Source organism: Taudactylus pleione, unplaced genomic scaffold (genome assembly GCF_031769625.1).
Source record: "Taudactylus pleione unplaced genomic scaffold, aTauple2 ptg000041l, whole genome shotgun sequence".
Taxonomy (NCBI): Eukaryota; Metazoa; Chordata; class Amphibia; order Anura; family Myobatrachidae; genus Taudactylus; species Taudactylus pleione.
In genome coordinates this window covers 54,353,612-54,372,780 of record NW_028284443.1, presented here as the reverse complement: position 1 = coordinate 54,372,780, position 19,169 = coordinate 54,353,612, and the positions used below count along the sequence as shown (strand labels likewise).

The 19,169-nt window shown below is 44.5% G+C and overlaps 1 protein-coding gene across 1 annotated transcript in view; it reads left to right on the top strand.

Annotated features, from left to right (window-relative positions):
* Window positions 1–1,773: 1,773 nt before the first annotated feature.
* IPO5 (importin 5) overlaps window positions 1,774–19,169 on the top strand; it is a 98,425-nt gene continuing 81,029 nt past the window's right edge. Inside the window, exons 1-2 of the mRNA XM_088458816.1 lie at window positions 1,774–1,998; window positions 18,098–18,178. Of these exons, the coding sequence (XP_088314942.1) occupies window positions 1,918–1,998; window positions 18,098–18,178 (162 nt within the window). The 5' untranslated portion in view covers window positions 1,774–1,917. The remainder of the gene's footprint in view (window positions 1,999–18,097; window positions 18,179–19,169) is intronic.

Below are 19,169 nucleotides of genomic sequence, written 5' to 3'. Positions count from 1 at the left end.
GACACAGGGCCAGAGATGTGGCTTTTCAGATGACACACGGCCAGATGTGGTCAGACAGATCTAATTATTTTACTTTATTAATATAATGAGGTGAAGGCATACCTAAAATAAGCCAATTGTTACAGTGAACTAAACTCAAGCAGCTACCAAATAAAGTAGCAAAATTAATGCTCATGATAATAATAACAAAAAGGTGTCAAAAAATGTTTCTACAAATATTGAAAAATTAATTTTTTTGATAGCCGGCATCAGTGTCAGTTTGTATTGTCTGTGCAAGTTGGTTTCTCGAAAAAGACTATCAGCACAAGATATCAACATCATCAAAGATGTATTTATTATACCTTCCATGGGCACTACAAGCAATATACTTTGTTATTCCTAGACCCTGTTTATATGGGTGGTAAATGTCACAGGATGACCAAACCTAACAAAGGGCATTCAGCTTACCTGCCCTCAATGACCTTACTGTTACAAAAAAAAAACCTGTTCATATATACAGTTATCATTTAAGCAATAGTTGAATGATTCCACCACAAATATTTACACGTCACATCTGTCCCGATCTCAGCTTGACAGTCCCTCTGGACAAACCTCCATTTATTACATCATTCCGATGTGTACCGCAGATACGATATGTAGGCAGGGCCGGCGCTACCACTAGGCAAATGCCTGCCACTGCACTTCTAGGAACACACAGCTGCCGGCGCCAGCAGCTGTGTGTTTGTTTTAGCAGCCGATGAGTCAGACTCTCATTGGCTGCTGCACCCACTGCCGAAGACGGGCTTCCGGCTCCTGCAGTGGCTGATGGGAGTGACGTCTCTCCCATCATGCAGAGCGGCCCGGGAGGACGCCAGACGGAGCATGCCGATGCGGGGATTAAGGTAAGTGGAAGGTTTTCTTTTTTCATGCGTGTGTGTGTGTCTGGCAAGGGGTGGGTGGGGACTACTGGGGGTGCTGCATAGAGGGGGATTACTACTATGGGTACTGTTGGGGGAGGACTGCTACTGGGGGCACTACATAGGGGAGGAATACTGCTGGAGGGGGACTACTACTAGGGGCACTGCACTGGTGGGACCACTACTGGGAGCACTGCATAGGGAGGGCTGCTACTGGGGAAGACAACTACTGGGAGCACTACATCGAGGGGGACCACTACTGGGGTCACTATAGAAGGGGCACTGTATGGGGGGGGGGGGGGGGGACTACTGGGGGTACTGTATAAGGGCTTGGAAATGCCTAGGGTGCGAAGAAACCTTGCGCCGGCCCTGTATGTAGGCCAGTCGGCTGCCATATCGTCTGAGTACATATCGCTACCGCTCCAGTGTTTATCCAACTTTACTGCCCGAGAAAGGAACATGCACGGGAACAAATCTAAAAATCTGGGACTAGTTCTGGAAAATAGAACGAAATGGTTTGCAAGATGCAGTCCCGCATATTGACGTGGTAGTATCAGAAACACACGCCCCAGCCCCTTCCCTAAGACACCAGGCGGGAACAGCAGCAACCACTATATCTCCCGCGCTTTGTGGACAGCCGGAATTTGTGTGACACCACATGCGCCACCTCACACCCCCTTCCCAGTAAGAGACGTCACCGTCTGAGAGCTCTTCTTCTATACACACCCTATGTCTATCAGCTGCTGCTCGACTGGCCAATCAGCGGTCTTCCTCGAGCACCCTCCTCGCTGCGTCACCGGCCTGCTACCGGTTTCCACTCAAAGCAGTTCCTCCTCCCCAACGACCGTGGTCCAATAGGCTTCCGGGGAATCTCCAGCGCGCGGGACGTGTGAGGTCAGAGCGCGCGCGCGCCAACCAAAACCCCTCTCTGGCCCCGCCCCCTCAGGCCGCCCTCCGGCCCGCGCTCGGTCTCGCGCCCTCTCTCTCTCCCAGCGCGGCGTGTGGTGGAGGCGCTGCGGACATGGCGGCCGATCAACAGCACTTCTACCTGCTCCTCAGCAGCCTGCTGAGCCCCGACAACGGCGCCAGGAAACAGGCCGAGGTGAGCGGAGGGGGGAGACGCTGGCTGTGTCGCTGGGAGGCGTCTACTGTGACCGGCTGCATCTCTCGCTGTCCTGGCCGCGGCCCACGTGTGAGAGCTCTCCCCACAGTCACCCCACGTACACATGGCGCCGGCTCCTCTGCACTGTGCAGCACAGTATGCACCCCGTAACTTATCCGGCCGCTGCCGCCCTGTGCCGGGTATATAGAGACCTCCCCAGTCAGTGTGTGACTGTGTCCACATCATGGGCACAGGTGCCGCCTGTGTGTGTGTGTGTGTGTGTTGAACTCACTGTCTCATCATTGCCACTATTGCTGTGAACATAGGTCCAAGGAGCATGTGTGTGGTGTGCTCCGTGCCTGTGCTGTGTATGATGCACACTGTATCTATACCCAGCTAAAACTTTCCACCAGCAGCTCCTGTGGCTTTGTTACTCCTAATCCCACCTCAGCAGGGAGTCCTTACTGTGCGGCATGCAGGGGATCACTGCTGTATGGAGCTGACTCCAGTGTCTGTATCCCAGGACGTGCCCATTGGCTGCTGGTGTTATCCCCGGCATCCCTGCCCCGCACACTTCAGCACTTCTTTTCTTGTGACCATACACAACAGAAATCCAGTCATTCAGTCACTCCCATTGTTATCTGCAGCTGGCTGTACATGATCTATTGCTACATGCATTTAATGGTGTACTTTTAACTTGTCTTTTTTGAGTGTACTTATGAGGCTAAACTGGTACCACAGTGATGACAAGTAAAGAGTGGATTAGATTAGCTGTAAAGTAGGTTGCACAACTTTTTACTACAGCTTTCTTGGAATCCAATTCTAAAATTGTTAATGAGGCTTTCAATCTTTTGGGGGGCAATTCAAATGTTGCATGGGTGGAGATAATTAGCACCCAGTTTTGCAGTTCAATAGTTCTGGGCTCTAGTTAACTATCACCCTATCCTATTAGACCTGGGTTTAGCCGTATATAATGGTTAAACCCTGCAATTTAGTTGTGCCTTTATCTGCTACTTTATATCAATACCCTTGCAAGCACTTAGTACACTATGGGGGCGATTCAATTGTTTATCACTCCCATCTAAAGTGACCGGTAGCTGTTCAATTGTTTTGGGCAACCAGCACCGAGGCTTATTGCAGATTTCTGCTCGCACCCTTCTGTGGAGTGAGTAGAAATCTTCATAAAGTTGCACTTTGGGGCTGGTTGTAAGTGCACTGCACGGGAGAAACCGCTTAACACGGCTAGTCCTGTGCATTAGGGCCCGAGAACTCGTCATTCATGATCAGTGCGGGGATGGTCGCAGACACACAATAGAATAGCTCTCGGTTACATTAGATGGGATCGATAAACAATGAAATCGCCCTTTATCAGTGACTTGGTACACTATTATCACATTAAGGTGCAGAATTCAGGAAAAAAATATGGGCAAAAGACAGAGATCCTACACGAGTGACCTGTGCCATTCTCTTATTCTGCTACTTTAAACAAAATCGTTTGCAACTTCTATGGGATGCGAAGTAAAATGCGTTGCCAGCTCAATGTGCCGTTTCTGAAAGGCACATCACATCCATCACGCTGAATTGAATCCCCCCCCCCCCCCAAGTAGAGGCAGGGGCATTACCCTATACAAGCAAATGCTGGTATGGTACCTTACAAAGGAACAGCGCAAATGTCTGTCAAAAAAAGGCTAATTGTTTCTGACCATTTCCTTTTTTTCGTTGTATGAATACTGCCATATGTATGTACTGTGTATGCATGTTGTGGTTAACCCTAAAGGTGCGTACACACACAATGATGTAAGTAATGAACGATTTTTGTTCAGTTTTTCCCTTGAAAAAGTGAACGAAAATCGTTTTACAAAGTAGTTGGTTTTACTTTACATAATAAACGATTTTCTGTGTTGAAGGAAAAATGTTGCAACTTCTATTGAAAATCGTTCAGTTGGCCAGTCTGACTGAACTACAATCGACAAACGTGAACGCGCATGAACGATAATCGTTTATCGTTTTACACTGAACGATTTTTTGAACAGTAATGACGTCGTTATAGTTAAATCGTTTAAAAAAATCGTTGTGTACGTACCTTAAGTTTAGTGCCACCACTTTATCACGTTTGACCAACTGCTGTACTGTGATTTAGTCAGGCATGTGTAAATCATAAGGCTCACAGCTTAGTTCTACATATTCTGCAGAACTATTTATAGCCAGAAAAAGGTATTGTGTAAAAAAAAAAAAAAAAATCTTTGCCCCATGTCGACTTTATTTTGTTTTAAGCTCAAACCTTTGTATGTTTCTACTGTCTTTATATTTGTCATGCCTTTTTGTTGCCCTAGTGCTAAAACTTTCAAGAGTTCTGGAAAATTAACAAAGGTCACTTCAAACAGTGGGCTCGATTCAATTTCGCACGCTGTTTGGTCCGACAGTTAGCAGTTAAGTCGGAGAATGACTGTGCTCGCGACTTAACCTGCGTGTCTAGTCGCAAGAACTGGCATTCTCCAACTAAAGTGCCGGCCGCGAGGCTGTTAGCGCCGTGCTGCCGGCCCTTTTTTTCGGGTTTCTCCTCGCACCCTAAGGAGGGTGCGAGAAAAAATCCTTTAGTCGGACCAAACCGCGCACTGAATTGAATTGCCTAGTGTGATGTGCAGCTGGTGAGCACCATAACTGGCAGCGCACATTACCGTTTATTACAATACGGAATCTTCACTAATTTTGTCTTGTGCCACTATGGGAAGAATTCAATTCCAGTCTTCTCTCCAGATAATTTTGCCAGCCGAGTGGGTTTTTTTTTGCAATAATGAAATGTTGAAATATTGACCTATTGATTTAAACTAGGGATGTGCGCTGACCCCTGTGTTTTGGATCTGTATCCCCTTCGTGTTTTGGTACTGAATTTGGTTTTGGCAAAACTGCCTTTCCGTGTTTGTTTTGGATCTGTATTTTTAAAAAAAATCATAAGAACAGCTAAAATCACAGAATTTGGGCCTGTTTTTGTTTCTACAGTATTATAAATATTAATTTCCACTTGTTTCCAGTCAATTTTGACCACCTCACAATTTGATTTCATCCATCCTTGGCCAAAAGGTTGCATCCAACTAGCTGGCTGACTAAGCGAAGCAACAGCAGTGGGCGGCACCAACATGTGGAAGTTCAGCTTCCAAAATGGCAGAGTGGTACTGCAGTGGTAGACCGGATAACTATACGACCCCATAGGAAGTTTAAAAACCAAGAATGTTTTCATTAATCAAGAACTAGGTCAGAGCCCGAGGAAGTTTGAATATGTTTAAGGCCTAAAGTCAGGGAAAGGACGGAAGGATTCATTAGTTTTTAATTTAATGTTTTGGTTCTTAAAAACTTTTTAGGGAGGATCAATGTAGGAACAAGTTCTTCAGTTCATAAAAGACATCTTTGATCTGGAGGAGGTTTTTTATACAACTAATAGAAATGCGGTTGCCTTACTTGTGGAGGTGCTGCTAGTACACACTGTAAACAGACGTTTATTTTGTGCTCAGGGAAGTTGTTAGGGATAATGGGACCAAGACTTGCTGTTTACATAAAGGAAAGCAGCCTGTAGCTCTCCAGCTGAACTAGAACTCCCAGCATCTGTGATGTTTGCTGTGCCTACTGGAAGTTTTATCAACAGGTGGTGTGCCTCAGTTTACCTCAGCCTGCTTTACGCACCTTATGTGATTTCTAGACATTTGGCATTCTGCAACCGAATGTAGAAGATTTCAGCGGCTGTGGCAGTTCTTCGAACACGGCACATCAGGAAACAAATGTTTTTATTATTCAAGAGGCCTGAGGGAGTTGGAGTATGTATGTAGTTGAAGGGTTCATTAGTAGTAAATTTATGAGAAGGGAGGAGGCATTTACAAAAAATATTAAATAATTCACATCAGTCCTTGCCCTAGGATTTTCATCCCGGTAGTATAGAAAAACAATTGACTGTTAATCCTTTGCCAGGAGAGCAAGTATGACAGCAGTCACCCAGTTGCACAGCGGATCACTGACGCCATATCATCTATGCTGGTATAAGATGTGCGTCCAATATCCACCAATAATTTTGTAGGTTTTAGACAGTTAATTGAGGTCCTGTGTCCCTGCTCCCAAATCCCATCTAGATTCCACTGCACTAGAAAATACATTTCCATCCTGTACAGGGACGGTAAAAAGTGTCCTGCAAAATGCCGTTGTACCCACTGTCTGTTTAACCACAGACATGTGGACAAGCGGAACAGAGCAAACGCAAGATTACATGTCTAACAGCACACTGGGTGGGTGTATTGCCTTCAGCAACAGCAGCTCATTCAGAGGCAGGCTACTCTGTGTATCACCGGTTTCACTAAGAGGCATACCGCTGACAACCTTTTAGAAAAACTCAGGGAAGTAATTATAAAATGGCTTACCCCGCTTGGACTCTCCTCAGGTATCGTAATTTCTGACAACACCACCAATATTGTGAAAGCATTACAGCTGGGTGAATTCCAACATTTCCTATGTTTTCACGCAATCAACTTAGTGCTGCAATTTTTTATTTTTTTTTAAACATGACAGGACCGTGTAGGAGATGCTCTCTCTGGCATGTAAAATTTCAGGACGTTTTCGCCATTCAGCAAGCGCATCTAGAGAATTGCAGCACCTGCAATAAATGTTGAATTTGTCTTCAACATTTATTGCAGTTACAAGGTGGAACTCCACCCTTTTATATGCTTCAGCGGATGGAGGAACAGCAAAAAGCCATCCAAAGCTACACAGCGAACTATGACCTAGGAAGAGGGGGAATGCACCCTACTCAAGCTTAGTGGAAAATACTTTGTGTTGTACAAAGTTCTGAAACACTTTGAAGTAGTCACCTGTGAAGTGATTTCAATTACTGCCAGCCTGAGTCAGGTAATGCAACTTGAGAAACTGAAGGAGGAGCTGAAATGAAGTGATTCTGCAAAATACGTTGGACTTGTAGATCAAGTCCTTCATTCGCTTCACCAGGAACCAAGGGTTGTCAGGACCTTCCAATTGGATCAATACATTTTGGCGACCGTGCACTATCCTAGGTTTAAGTCATATGTCGTGTCTTCTCAGCGGACACAGATCTGAAGAGATGCAAAGACCTGTTGGTAAGAAAATTGTCAGTTCAAGCGGCACGTGATGCAGCGATGGCTCCTCCTTCAGTTTCTCCAGCAAGTAAGGCTGACAAGGAAAAACTAAACTTTCACAAAAGACCCACTGGTGATGCAGGTGGGTCAAATCAACCAAGTTTTGGCATCTGGTCGGGTCTAAAAGAATTGCCTATAATTAAATTAATGAGACCTCTACCGTGACTCCATCTGATACGGTCACTATTCAAAGAATGATTGAGGACTATTTTTAATGATGGCGTCCAAATAGGCATGTCAGACAGTCCTTTTGACTACTAGCAGAAAAAAAAGGCAATTTAGAGGCCCTTGCACAAACTGGCTTTGCTTTACTAGAGCTGCCCACCCTCCAGTGTGTACTCCGAAAGAGTTTTCAGCACCGCTGGGAACCTTGTCAGCAATCAGTGTAGGGGCTACTTCCTCAAAATGTGGTAAATATGATATTCATTAAAATGAACTACAAATTCCACGAGGAAGACCTTTACCGCCAATTACGTCTAAAAATTACAGGCAGCTGTAATGGTGGATTCCAGCGGGGACAAATTAATATTGTGAAGAAAGATGAGGAGGCAATGGATGATAATGGCAACAGCATCTTGCCTCTTTAAAGCCAGTTTGTGCACGTAGAGATCATTGCCAGCAATGTGAGCTGCCCATTGGTAGCTTGTCTTCTGGAGGCCCAAACAAACTAATTGCTTCATGATTGATTATATTGTTGATGAAGGTGTTGGTGGTGAAGATGGCAGGTGCTTGGATCTAGCAGAGAGAAGGCAGCTAGCTGACACTGGACTGCTTTTTGGTACTATTTTAGCCAAAGTTTATGAATTTTGAGAACTTTTTTGATGGATTCGCTGCAGATGATGTAACAGAGGTGGTTCCTAGATTGTTAAGGTTCCTACCTCCTACTTATTCTGGCTTTACAAAGGGTACAGATGGGTTGATTGATGATTTGGGTAGAAATAATTCCACACATAAGAAGGGGAATTTTTTTTTTTTCTTATGTCCAGACATGACAATGGGCTTTTCCTTATCATGGGCAACTACTGTTTCTTCCGCTGGTGCCTGATTTACACAAACATCAACATCCTCATCAGTCAGCTACACATATATACTCCTTATCCTGGTGCACTGCCACAGAAGAATCCTCGATTCTATGTCCGCATGTTCACTTGTGCTTAAGTCATCATAAGAGGTGGAACCTCCAGTCATAAATAAAGGCCTTAGCCTTTCCTTGCCACTTCATGTGGTGAAAGGCATATTGCCAATTTTATGTATTTCTGCAGCTAACTTTCCCTTTGATGGTTTTTCTTTACCACTGTAAAAAGATTGGTACTTTGATTTTAGATGCCCCGACTTAAGCCCTATATGCCCTTGGGCATCGGCTTTAATAGATGTAGACGGACTAGTATCGTCATGATTGGTGGCACTGACAGCAGCTCCTGCATCAGTATGTGGTTCCTGCTCTCCTCTCAACTGATCGTTATCCATATCCACAAACACGAATGAAGTGGCGTACAGCACACAAGTCAATTTGTACCAGTTTTAAATATTACACTGCAGCATCAATGACCTACAGTGTCACTATTTTTTGAGTAAGTAAATAACATTCTGTGCTACCACTTAGTGTCACAAGATTTTTTATGAGTAAAACACTGCGCTATCAGTATATCAAGATTTTTTATAAGACTAACACTGCACTACGATTTTATAGTGTCACAATACGTGGATGATAAACTGCGGACTGGCCGGCACTGCCAGCGAACAATACTAGCGTGCACTCAAAAAACTTTGTTTTGTGGAATGATAATTATTAATTTTAATTAACTTTTTTTTATTTTTATTACACTGGGGAAGAGAACCCCTGGACGACACATCTCCACTTTATGTACTACAGCCATAGTCCCTTGATGGACAGGACAACAAAGCAGCAGCCCTTTATGTACTGCAGCCCCTTAATTGACAAGACAACAGTGACACAGCAGCACCCCACCTTTTATGTACTGCAGCCCCAGCTCGACAACACTGCACCCTTGAACAGACAGAGCAGCACAGAACACGTCTATTCTCTTTACACTATCCACAGCCGGAGTGAAAATGGCGCCGATCTCCGGGACCTTTATAGAATCCAAAACCCGTGAGAATCAGACAGCAGGATGATGAAGTTTTGGATTCCGAGTTAGGCGGGAAAACCCAAGGTGTACTCGGATCCCCTATATTCGGGTGGATTCGGTTCTCAGAGAACCGGACCCGCTCATCTCTAATTTAAACGCTAAATTAGAATTTTATATATTTTCTTCTTAGCCCAGTTGTCTGCGGCTTTTTCATAATCAAAATCTGTAGGATCTGGTCCCTGTAGTGAAATTCGCATCAGATTATTTAGTGTGCTCTGCTTCATGTGATTCCTTAAACAGGTTTTAATTAGTTTCATAGTAGAAAATCCTAAGAGATGACCACTTTCCTTTTTTGGATACACATACATTTTTTAAGAGCTGATCAGATACTGCCCCACTTCCCATCTGGGTACAGATGGTAGCACTGCCCAGAAACTGCCTCACTTGCTATCTGGACTGATAGTCAGCCCAGATACTGCCCTACTTATACCCCTTTCAGACATACCGAGAATCCCGGGAATTTGGCCTGCCTCAGCCAAATTCCCGGGTTGCCACGTATGTCTGAAAGGTACAACCCGGGAACACATTCCCGGGTAGCCGACCCTTCAATCGACCAGGGAATTTCCCGGGACTTAAGTCCTGGCAAATTACCCTGCTTATGTCTGAATGGTGCTACCAGGGAATTTACTACTTTTGGGCTGCACCAAGCCGTTTTTACATTGATTTGGCAGCGCAGAGCGTCCTATAGGATGCTCAGCGCTGCTGCTCACCCCCGTCAGCGACGGATGCCGGGGACACCCGCCGGCAGGTCTCTGCAACAGCGGGCCGCCCGCATTTCCGCTGGACCACCAGGGCACATTTAAATTTAATAAAATAAAATGCCTGTAGTGATTGGTCGGCTGCATGATGACAACATCAGCGGCAGCCGGAGAGGGGACAGGCTAGGAAGGGCAGAGGAGAGGCAGGTAATATTAAAAACTAAAAACCCTGCTTATGTCTGAAAGGGATCTACCTGGGAATTTCCTGGGTAGAAGCTGTAGTGTGGAAGGAGGGTCTCTGAGCAGGAAATTTCCCGGGTCGTATGTCTGAAAGGGGTATTACTTGCTACACAGAAAGCCCAGTAACAAATACTGACTGGACACAAATGTCAGTGCAGTGTGGCTTTAGGTTGTGCCATAGTGCCGGGCGGCATGTGAATTTTGCCAGGCGGACAGACGAGTAATAAAGCGCCGGGAGAACAATTCTGCGTGAAGGTCGCGATGTGCTGTTTTGGTAAATTACGTCCAACATTGCAAGTTCTCCCTCGCAAAGATATACGTGGAAATATCTGCGCTGTTTTCACTACCGTAATTGGCTGATGTGTGCACAGCCAGGCATTCCAGCAATGTTTGGTGGCACTTTGCTTTGTATTGAATCTGCTACTATGCGGTGTGAGTAAGTTAGCTAAGATACTGGTTGCGAAGTGCCTTTACCTGAGTTTTCCAGAGGCACTTCATGGTCATTGCTCTGAACTAAATTCCTGCAATAATGTTCTTACAGTTAGTTTATCTATACATTTATAAGAGCATCATTTGGATTGTTTGCTTCTCATATTTTAGCCTTTATTTGTAAATGTGCAAGTAACCGAACATTGCAACGTAAAGAAAAGTGAACATAATGCAAATTGCCAATGCTTTTTCTACTTCACTTTGTATTTGGCCAGTTCAAATGACTTTATTACAGAGCTCGACAAATATTTCTCAAATCTAGCAGCCAGCTTAAAAATATAGGAGTCAGACCATCGTCCCAAACCAAAACCTTGTATACACTACCCCCCTTGCTTGGGATGGCCCACCTATTTGCCTTTCAGTGACCTGGGCCTAATGCACTCGCACCTATTTTGGGGGGAGATACCTTATATTGGGCCTAATGTAGCCCAGGCCTTGAGTCTGCCTATATGCACACAGGCCTATTGCCTGATTTACCCCATGGGCCTAGTGCCCGACAACCCTGGTGGTCTAGGGAGGGGTTAATAGTAGGCCACAGAGGGCCTACCTGCTACGGTGGAAGAGGCTGCGAGGGGAGCTTCGTTAGCTCTTTCACTTTCCACCCCTGCGGTCCTCTCCGGTACTCTGCCGCATTCTTCTGCTGCTGGCCAGCAGCGCCGCCTCTTCTTTCAGCCGCCGCCTACTGTTTTCTCTCTTGTTCACGGCGTCTTCTGGCCTCTTCCGCCGGAACGCTTCTCTCCTTCGGGAGGTCTCGTCTACCCTCAACGCCGCCAAACTGCTCTTTCCCGCTCAGCAGACGCCGCGAGTGGGCAGTGCTATGACGCGGCGAGCCGGGATTGGCTCGTCGCGTCTGCCTCCTATTGGCTGCTGAGCCACGAGCCATGTTCGGCTCACGGCCACAGTCAAACACCCGCTGCTGTATCAAGGCTACCGGGTGACGAGCTACAGTAAGCCTGCACCTGGAGCCAAGTCCTGCCCGCCACCACTTTACCGCTAGTGATGGTGGAAGGGACCAGACTGTCCCTTCACCAGGTACCAGCCGCTTCTGCTTACTCGGCACTAGGAGCATAAACTGCATCCCAACGTAGGCCAGGGATGTGTCCCGCAGAGGCCGCATCTCCTTTGCCTACAGCTGTGCCGATGCTGGGATCAGCCACTTGATCCCAGCACGGCTTTGCAAAATCCAGTCGCCAGGTCTGAAAACTTGGTTGCCCTGGCGACCAGGATTTGTTGAGCCCTGCTTTAATAGATACAATATCTATATGTATAAATAACTTGAATAACCTTTGTGCACTGCGGTTGTATTGGTTAGCATTACTGATTTAAGGGGCCCATACATCTGCAATGAATTGCCCCAATTTCCTGTTATCGGGGAAATTCAACATGTTGTACAATCTCCATTCCAACCCGAAAATGGCCTGAATCGCCAAGTCAGACATTTTTAACATGTTGAATTTCTCCAATTCCCGGAAAGATCATTGATGTCCGCAGATTAGAATTGGGGAATCGTGGCACTGATGTATGGGCCCGCATTACAGCACTGAGGTCTTGGGTCGAATTCCCACAATGGCCATAACTGCGTGGAGTTTGCATATTCTCCCCGTGCTTGTTTCCTCTGGGTAATCCTGTTTCCTCTCATATATATATATATATATATATATATATATATACACACACACACTGGTAGGTTAATTGGCTCCCAACAAAATGTACCCTAGTATGTATGTACTATGGTAGGGAATAAAGATTTTAAGCTCCACTGGGGTAGGGACTGTTGATAAATGATGGTCCTGTTCATATGGAGGGTGCAAGCAGAATCATCTAGTTCAGGGCTTGACAAAGTTTTCTAAAATCTAAAGACCCAGGATGCAAGTGTAGGAGCCAGACCACAGTCCCCCCAAAAAAGCTACAGGAGTGAGTGAGGAGCACAGCTCTGTGTGTTATGCAACTGTTATACACACTATACTAGTCCACAAAATGGTCACAGTTGAATGGATACAGTAAAATGGAGGCCCCCTCACTGCTCTGCACAGCCCCTCCCCCCCCCCCAACCCTCCAGTAATAACGGACCACATTTCACGTAAAATAATGGTGCCAGAAAGTACAACAAAACCCACCTCCCCTCGTGGTCACACCACTGTCCCTCTGAAGCCGCTCCGCTATCCCTGGCCATGCATAGACCCTACTACCGGAAAGCTCTATGCAGCCGGAGATAGGAGACAGTAGACAGCCGGGACATACAGGAGGATCAGCGTAAACTGGGGCAGACAGCAGGGATCAGAGCAGGCCAGGATGGAGGAGCCGTCGGCGCAGGCCGGGACCGACAGAGGCACAGCAGTCCACCGCAGGCGACTCAGCACATGCACTCCTGTGCATGCTATGAACACTGCAATACTATAGACACGAATCTCTGCCGGAGCTTTTGAGGATCTGCTTCCTCCCTCACTGCAAAATCTAGTAGCCAGGCAGCAAAATCTGGTAGCCGTGGCGACCTGGCCCCTGGGATTTGTCGAACCCTTTTCTAGTTGGAGGTTTACAGCATGGCCAATTGAATAGCTCCGGGCACTCATTCACTGCGCAATTCACCATTGCATTTAATTAAATTCCCCCCAAAGTTCACAAAGGATTGTGCATTAATAGTAAACCATATTTAGATAATTAAAGTGTAATGGTGAAGACAACTGATGACGTTTGTTGTGTTTAGGTGAGGCACATCAGTGTCCACCTGTGTAGAACACACATTGGTGTATTAGAAGAAGCAGGGTTTGGCAACACAGTGATTATATACAAATTGTGTCAGCGTGATAATAAATAAGTATATCAGCATTTGCTGAAATGTTTTGCTTCTTGACCCATTTTGCATCAAGTGTTAAAAACCTGAAACACTTTTCACTAAGCCATTCAGTCGATATACTGTAGCATTTTGAAAGTAACGTTTCTTACGCACTGTACAATGGTGCAATCCCAGCGATGTAACGATACATTGCACATGCTGTACACACCTGCACGATCTGGTGTATTACAGAGCATGTAACAGCACTGCATCGTTCATCGCATTGTCCCATCTCCCGTGCAGAAGAGCTGATAGGACAATGCGATGAACGGATCTGCGTAGACACTATACGTTGTGTACTGTAGCGGTGAAGCCCATTTCGTACTGGAATGGGCATATTAGCCAGTTGTACTGTTTAACTTGTATGCAATATCTGTTTTTTTGTAGGAATACTGTCTTTTCTAACTATCACAAATGAAAAGTCTGTAAGTAACTGCTGGGGAGGTATGTGGTTGGATTGAACAGCAGCCCATAACGCCACCAGAGTTGCGCCTTTAGGTAGCCACTATTCTAGTGTCTACCAAAGGGGGGAGGTGTAATGATGGGGACACACTCATGCCTAAAATATTATCTACAAGGATGATTAATGTATCATAACTGCTCAGGAGGTATGTCATCTGGAACGAGCAGTCAGACACTTGCATGAACAAGTTGTTTATTCTGTTTTGAGATGCTGATCAAAGGCAAGGATATTCCCTGCTGAGAGGCCCTTGCTGAAACAGTCATTAAGAGCCCTGTGTTCTGTTTGGGAACAGTGATTACACTCGGTCTCAGGAGGTGTGAATTTCTTCACCTAGTCGCAGGGCACGTGTATAGACCCCAGCCTGCTTCCCAAACTTCCCAAAGAGAGCTGAATGTGTTATTAAAGAAACCCTGAGCTTCAGCCAATTGGACAATCCACTCTGAGCTGAAAAGGGTTAAAACCACCCCCAGGAAGGGGGTGAGGGGGGTGCCTGGAGAGTAAGCATAAATATGAGTCAACCCAGACCCATTGTTCATTCTGCATGAGGCTATCGAAGGATACAGATGATCCCTAATTCATCATTGAGAAGCCCTCATCCCAGAACCATTTACTCCAACATGATCCGATGGTTTGTTTCTCACTTTTATTATTTTATTTGCTTTTCTGGAACTTGTAAGTAATGGTGTGATTCTTTTTAACATTTATTATATTCTTTGTAATTTTTGTACATAAGCTTTGAAGATATTCTTGCATTAAACATTCATTCTAGTTGTGGATCTGTTTTTATGGTTCAAGGCCTCATATAGCTCATGTTACCTATTTTTCTAAGTATTGATAATTGTGTATGCAGGTGAGAGCAGAAGCTCACCTTATGCTTTAGCATTATATTCTTCTGCTTGTGGCAGTTACCAGGATTAGTTAACCACATGTGCTGAGGTAACCTGTAAAAGTCACGGGTGGCGATTCTCAGATTGGTGTATCTGGAGGGTCGGCATGCAGGTCCGTGACATGTACGATATATATAATTCCAATCAACGCCGGAACGATTTATTGTACGATACATCGTATGTGTACCCAGCTTAAGGCATGTGCTACTGACCACACAGAATGTCTGTCTTAACAACCCAGTGAAACATTTAAGGTGCATATCCACTACATGATATTAAAGGACGAGTGAACGATAACGATATCAGTAGCAGTCAAGATGCCATTGCTCGCAATCCCGATGGTAAGTATTGGGGTAAGGCACTAAGGGGGAGGTTTAGGTGTAGGATGCAGGGAAGGGTGGGGGGGACGTTAGGCTGCGGGGAGGGATTGGGTACTCACTTGCAGGTGTCTGTAGCCTAACCCAGTTGGGATGCTGGTGTCGGGAATCTGACCGCAGGGTTCCTGAGCGGCGACATCCCGTACCCAACCTGTTGCATGCAAATAGGCCATCTAAACTCTTGCTTAGCACATCCAAAGTAAACTTTTCGTCTATTTCTGAGCTCCACCTCAGGAGGGTGCGAGTAGAAATCATGCATTCATGAATCATTGAATAGCTTTCGGCGCATAAAAAATCCTGGGGGTGCAAAAACAATTGTATTTTCCCTCATGTGTTAGTCACCTGACCAATATGGCTGTTCCTGGTCTTTGTTGTCTTGCATGTTGGTTATAATGAAAGGCTTTCGGTACACATCGGGGCTTGTTCTGTGCAAAGTGCAACAGTAGAGCAAGCCTTGAGCTAGCACTGTACCTAGAGCAACAGAATCTGAGGTAAAAATTAGATACCTTTCCAAGAAAGATGAGCAGCATCAGTCCATTCACACTGATGGCACACAATGAAAAACAGGAATTTCCCAAGTCTGGTCAGCCTCTATGTAGCTTATAAAACTTCTTTTTTGTTTTTTCCTCTTTTGACATATACATACATGCAGCCCCCTGTGGCCATCAGTTGTTCTCCAAAGGTATATGAAAGTAGATCTTTATAAAAGTTATATAAGATAGTAAGCAATGTTTTTGTATCGTTTTTGAATATCTTATAGTACTTAATCGTAGAAATGCTTTCCTTTCTTAGTATTTTCTATTTATACTGTAATGTTTGAATTGTGAATTTCTCACATGTAAAGTGTGTAATGGTCTTCACTTTACCACTTGCCTGGCATGGTCACATCAGATGTGACCATGCCAGACTGGGCTGATGCGACCAGAAACGCCCTGTGGGCGGCTTTTGGAAGTTAAGCTCCCAGCAGCTGCCAGTCTCAGAGGGACCTGCCGGCCCCCCTGCTCCCATGGCTCCTAGCCCATGGCTCTGCCAATCACTGCTGGGCACAGTGATCAGCCAGATAGGCGGCACCCCCACCCGGCGGCTGCAGAGCGAAGCAGCCGTTGGGATAATGTAGTAAAAGGAGCCACCGTGCTCATGTGTATGTCCGGCGGCTGCTCCTCTCTGCAGCTGGTGGGGAAATATAGTGAAAGGAGCGCTGTGTTCCTGGCGGCTGAAGAGAGGAGTAGACTCTGTTTATTCCAGCCAGTGGAAGAGCTGCAGAGAAGAGCATTCGCCGGTGTATAAGTAGCTTCCGCATTCATCCCGATCACTGTGGCGTCACTGCTGGTCACAGTGATTGGGTAGTCTTAAGTGTGTGTGTGTGTATGTATATATGTGTCCCCTCTGCTAACAGTAGAGGGTTTTTTTAACTTAAAAATTATTTATAGTTTTTATCCACAAAATTAATTCTTTGTTTAAAATTATCACATTATGTAAATTATAGCTATTTAAACTTTATTTAATATTTTTTTGAATAATCATATTGAATCAGGTTTAAATAGCTCTTGTATGCATAATTTGATTAAAAAAAAAACGTTTTTGGCGACCTTTATAAAAATATTAGGCAGTTAAGTGGTTAAAACCACAGACTTAGTCAGACAGAAATAATCTTTCTTGTTTCAGACTTGGGCCCGTATTCAGTATTGAAGCGAAAAGTCCGTGCTGGACTTTTTCGCTCCACATTGGAGGTTTTGCAGGGATAAAGTATCCGGGCGCATGCCTGCTTTATCCCTGCACTCAAATAGAAAGGAGCGAAAACGGGACCCGGCGGAAGGTAAGTAGCCGAAAAAAATAGGGCTTTTTCAGAAAATCATCCATGGTCCCCCCCTAATGATGTCCTGACATGGATCACTACGGGTACCCCCGTTTTGGCCTGCGGAAGGTAAGTTTGGATTTTTTAAATAGCCGCAGCAGGTGTTTTTTTCCGCCTGAGAAGAAGGGATGAAGAAGAGCACTTAGGCTTTTTTTTTTTTTTTTTTACAAAAAAAACCTAGGTTCATCAAATTTGGGGTACATGAAAATGGGTGCAAGCCTATTTTTAAGTCCCTAAAGTGTATTTTTAAAATTCTTCAAAAATGCACCTGCCGCATACTTGGGAACCCCCCCCGAATTTCGTTAGGTTAAAACTTTGTTCCCATAAATAAATAAATCGCCGATAACGGCTTTTCGCCTCAAGTTGAATGCCCCTTGGCTGTAAACCGGGTACATCAGTGAGATTCTAATTTTCAGTACGTGCAGAAAGTCAATTGAAAAGGAGACTCTGCTGTAAATCCTCATCAACTTCAGAATGTAACGCTTTGGTTCAACTATAGGGGGCAATTAAATTCTTTGTGGGGCTTTACCCCCGAAGTTAAATGCCTGGAGCTATTCAGTTGCCCTCACAGTAATTTCTGCTCTCGCCCTCCAGAGGTGCGAGCAGAAATCCACGCTAACTAGTGCCTCGTAGTTAGTCACGGTGTTAGTGTGCGGTAATTGCATAGCGCCCCGCACTTCAGCCTGGAGATGCAGTGTATCGCAACTAAGCCCTGGGCATTAGTCGCGGTATGGTGCAACTCCCAGCTTTAGCGCTGGTAAATTGAATTGCTCCTGCCACTTGACCTGGCAGCTCCATCCCCGCAAAGATAATTGAATTTACTCCATAGTGTTTATAATATTTGTTTGTTTCCTATTACCTTGTTTTGTTTAAATTTTTTATTTAAAAAATATCTTTAGTGAAATGGTAACTAATATTTTTTGCTTTATAAAATATTAATGGTTTTTTCTTTTACAGGAAACCTATGACAGCATCCCTGGCCCATCCAAGATCACTTTCCTTCTGCAAGCAATAAGAAATGCAGCAGCTGCTGAAGAGGTAAGTCTTAAACATGCACTATGCTGAGCACATCTGAACAGATATGTAGGGTGCCATTGCGACATATGAAATGGATAATATAATTCTTACTGTTAAGCAGATAAGGAGTATTTTGATGCCCCTCGAAAATGCTATAAATAGACTAAATGGGCTCAATTCAATTCAACGCAAATTGAATAGCGCCGGGAAGGAGCTCCCGGAGCTATTCAATTCAGCACACTGTTATGTTGGAGAATGCCTGTTCTCGCACCTTAAACATGGTACAGGTTGAGTCTCCCATATTCAAATATTCCGAAATACAGAATATTCCGAAATACGGAATAATTTTGGCATGACTGAGATAATTAAAGATTTGATTTTTGATGGTTCAATGTACACAAACTTTGTCTACGGCACAAATTATTAAAAATATTGTATAAAATTACCTTCAGGCTGTGTCTATAAGGTGTATATGAAACATAAATTAATTTCATTTCTGTACACAAACTTTGTTTGAGCCACAAAATTATTGAAAATATTATATAAAAGTACCAGCAGGCTGTGTGTATAAGTGTATATAACACATAAATGCATTCTGTGTGTATATTTGGGTCCTATTCCCAGGATATCTCATTATGGTGTATGTGTATATATATATATATATATATATATATATATATATATATATATATATATATATATATATATATATATATAATCTCTATCTCTAACACACACGTCGAGTCTCCCATATCCAAATATTCCGAAATACTGACCTTTTTTTGCATGACTGAGATAGTGCAACCTTTGCTTTTTGATGGTTCAATGTACACAAACTTTGTTTAAAGCACAAACTTATTAAATATATTGCATAAAAATACCTTCAGGCTTTGTGTATAAGGTGTATATGAAACATAAATTAATTTAATGTATGTAGACAAACATCGGGCACCACAGAGTTAAAACTTTAGCCTCCCAGGATGCACTGGGGTCCCTACTCTATACCCCGCCC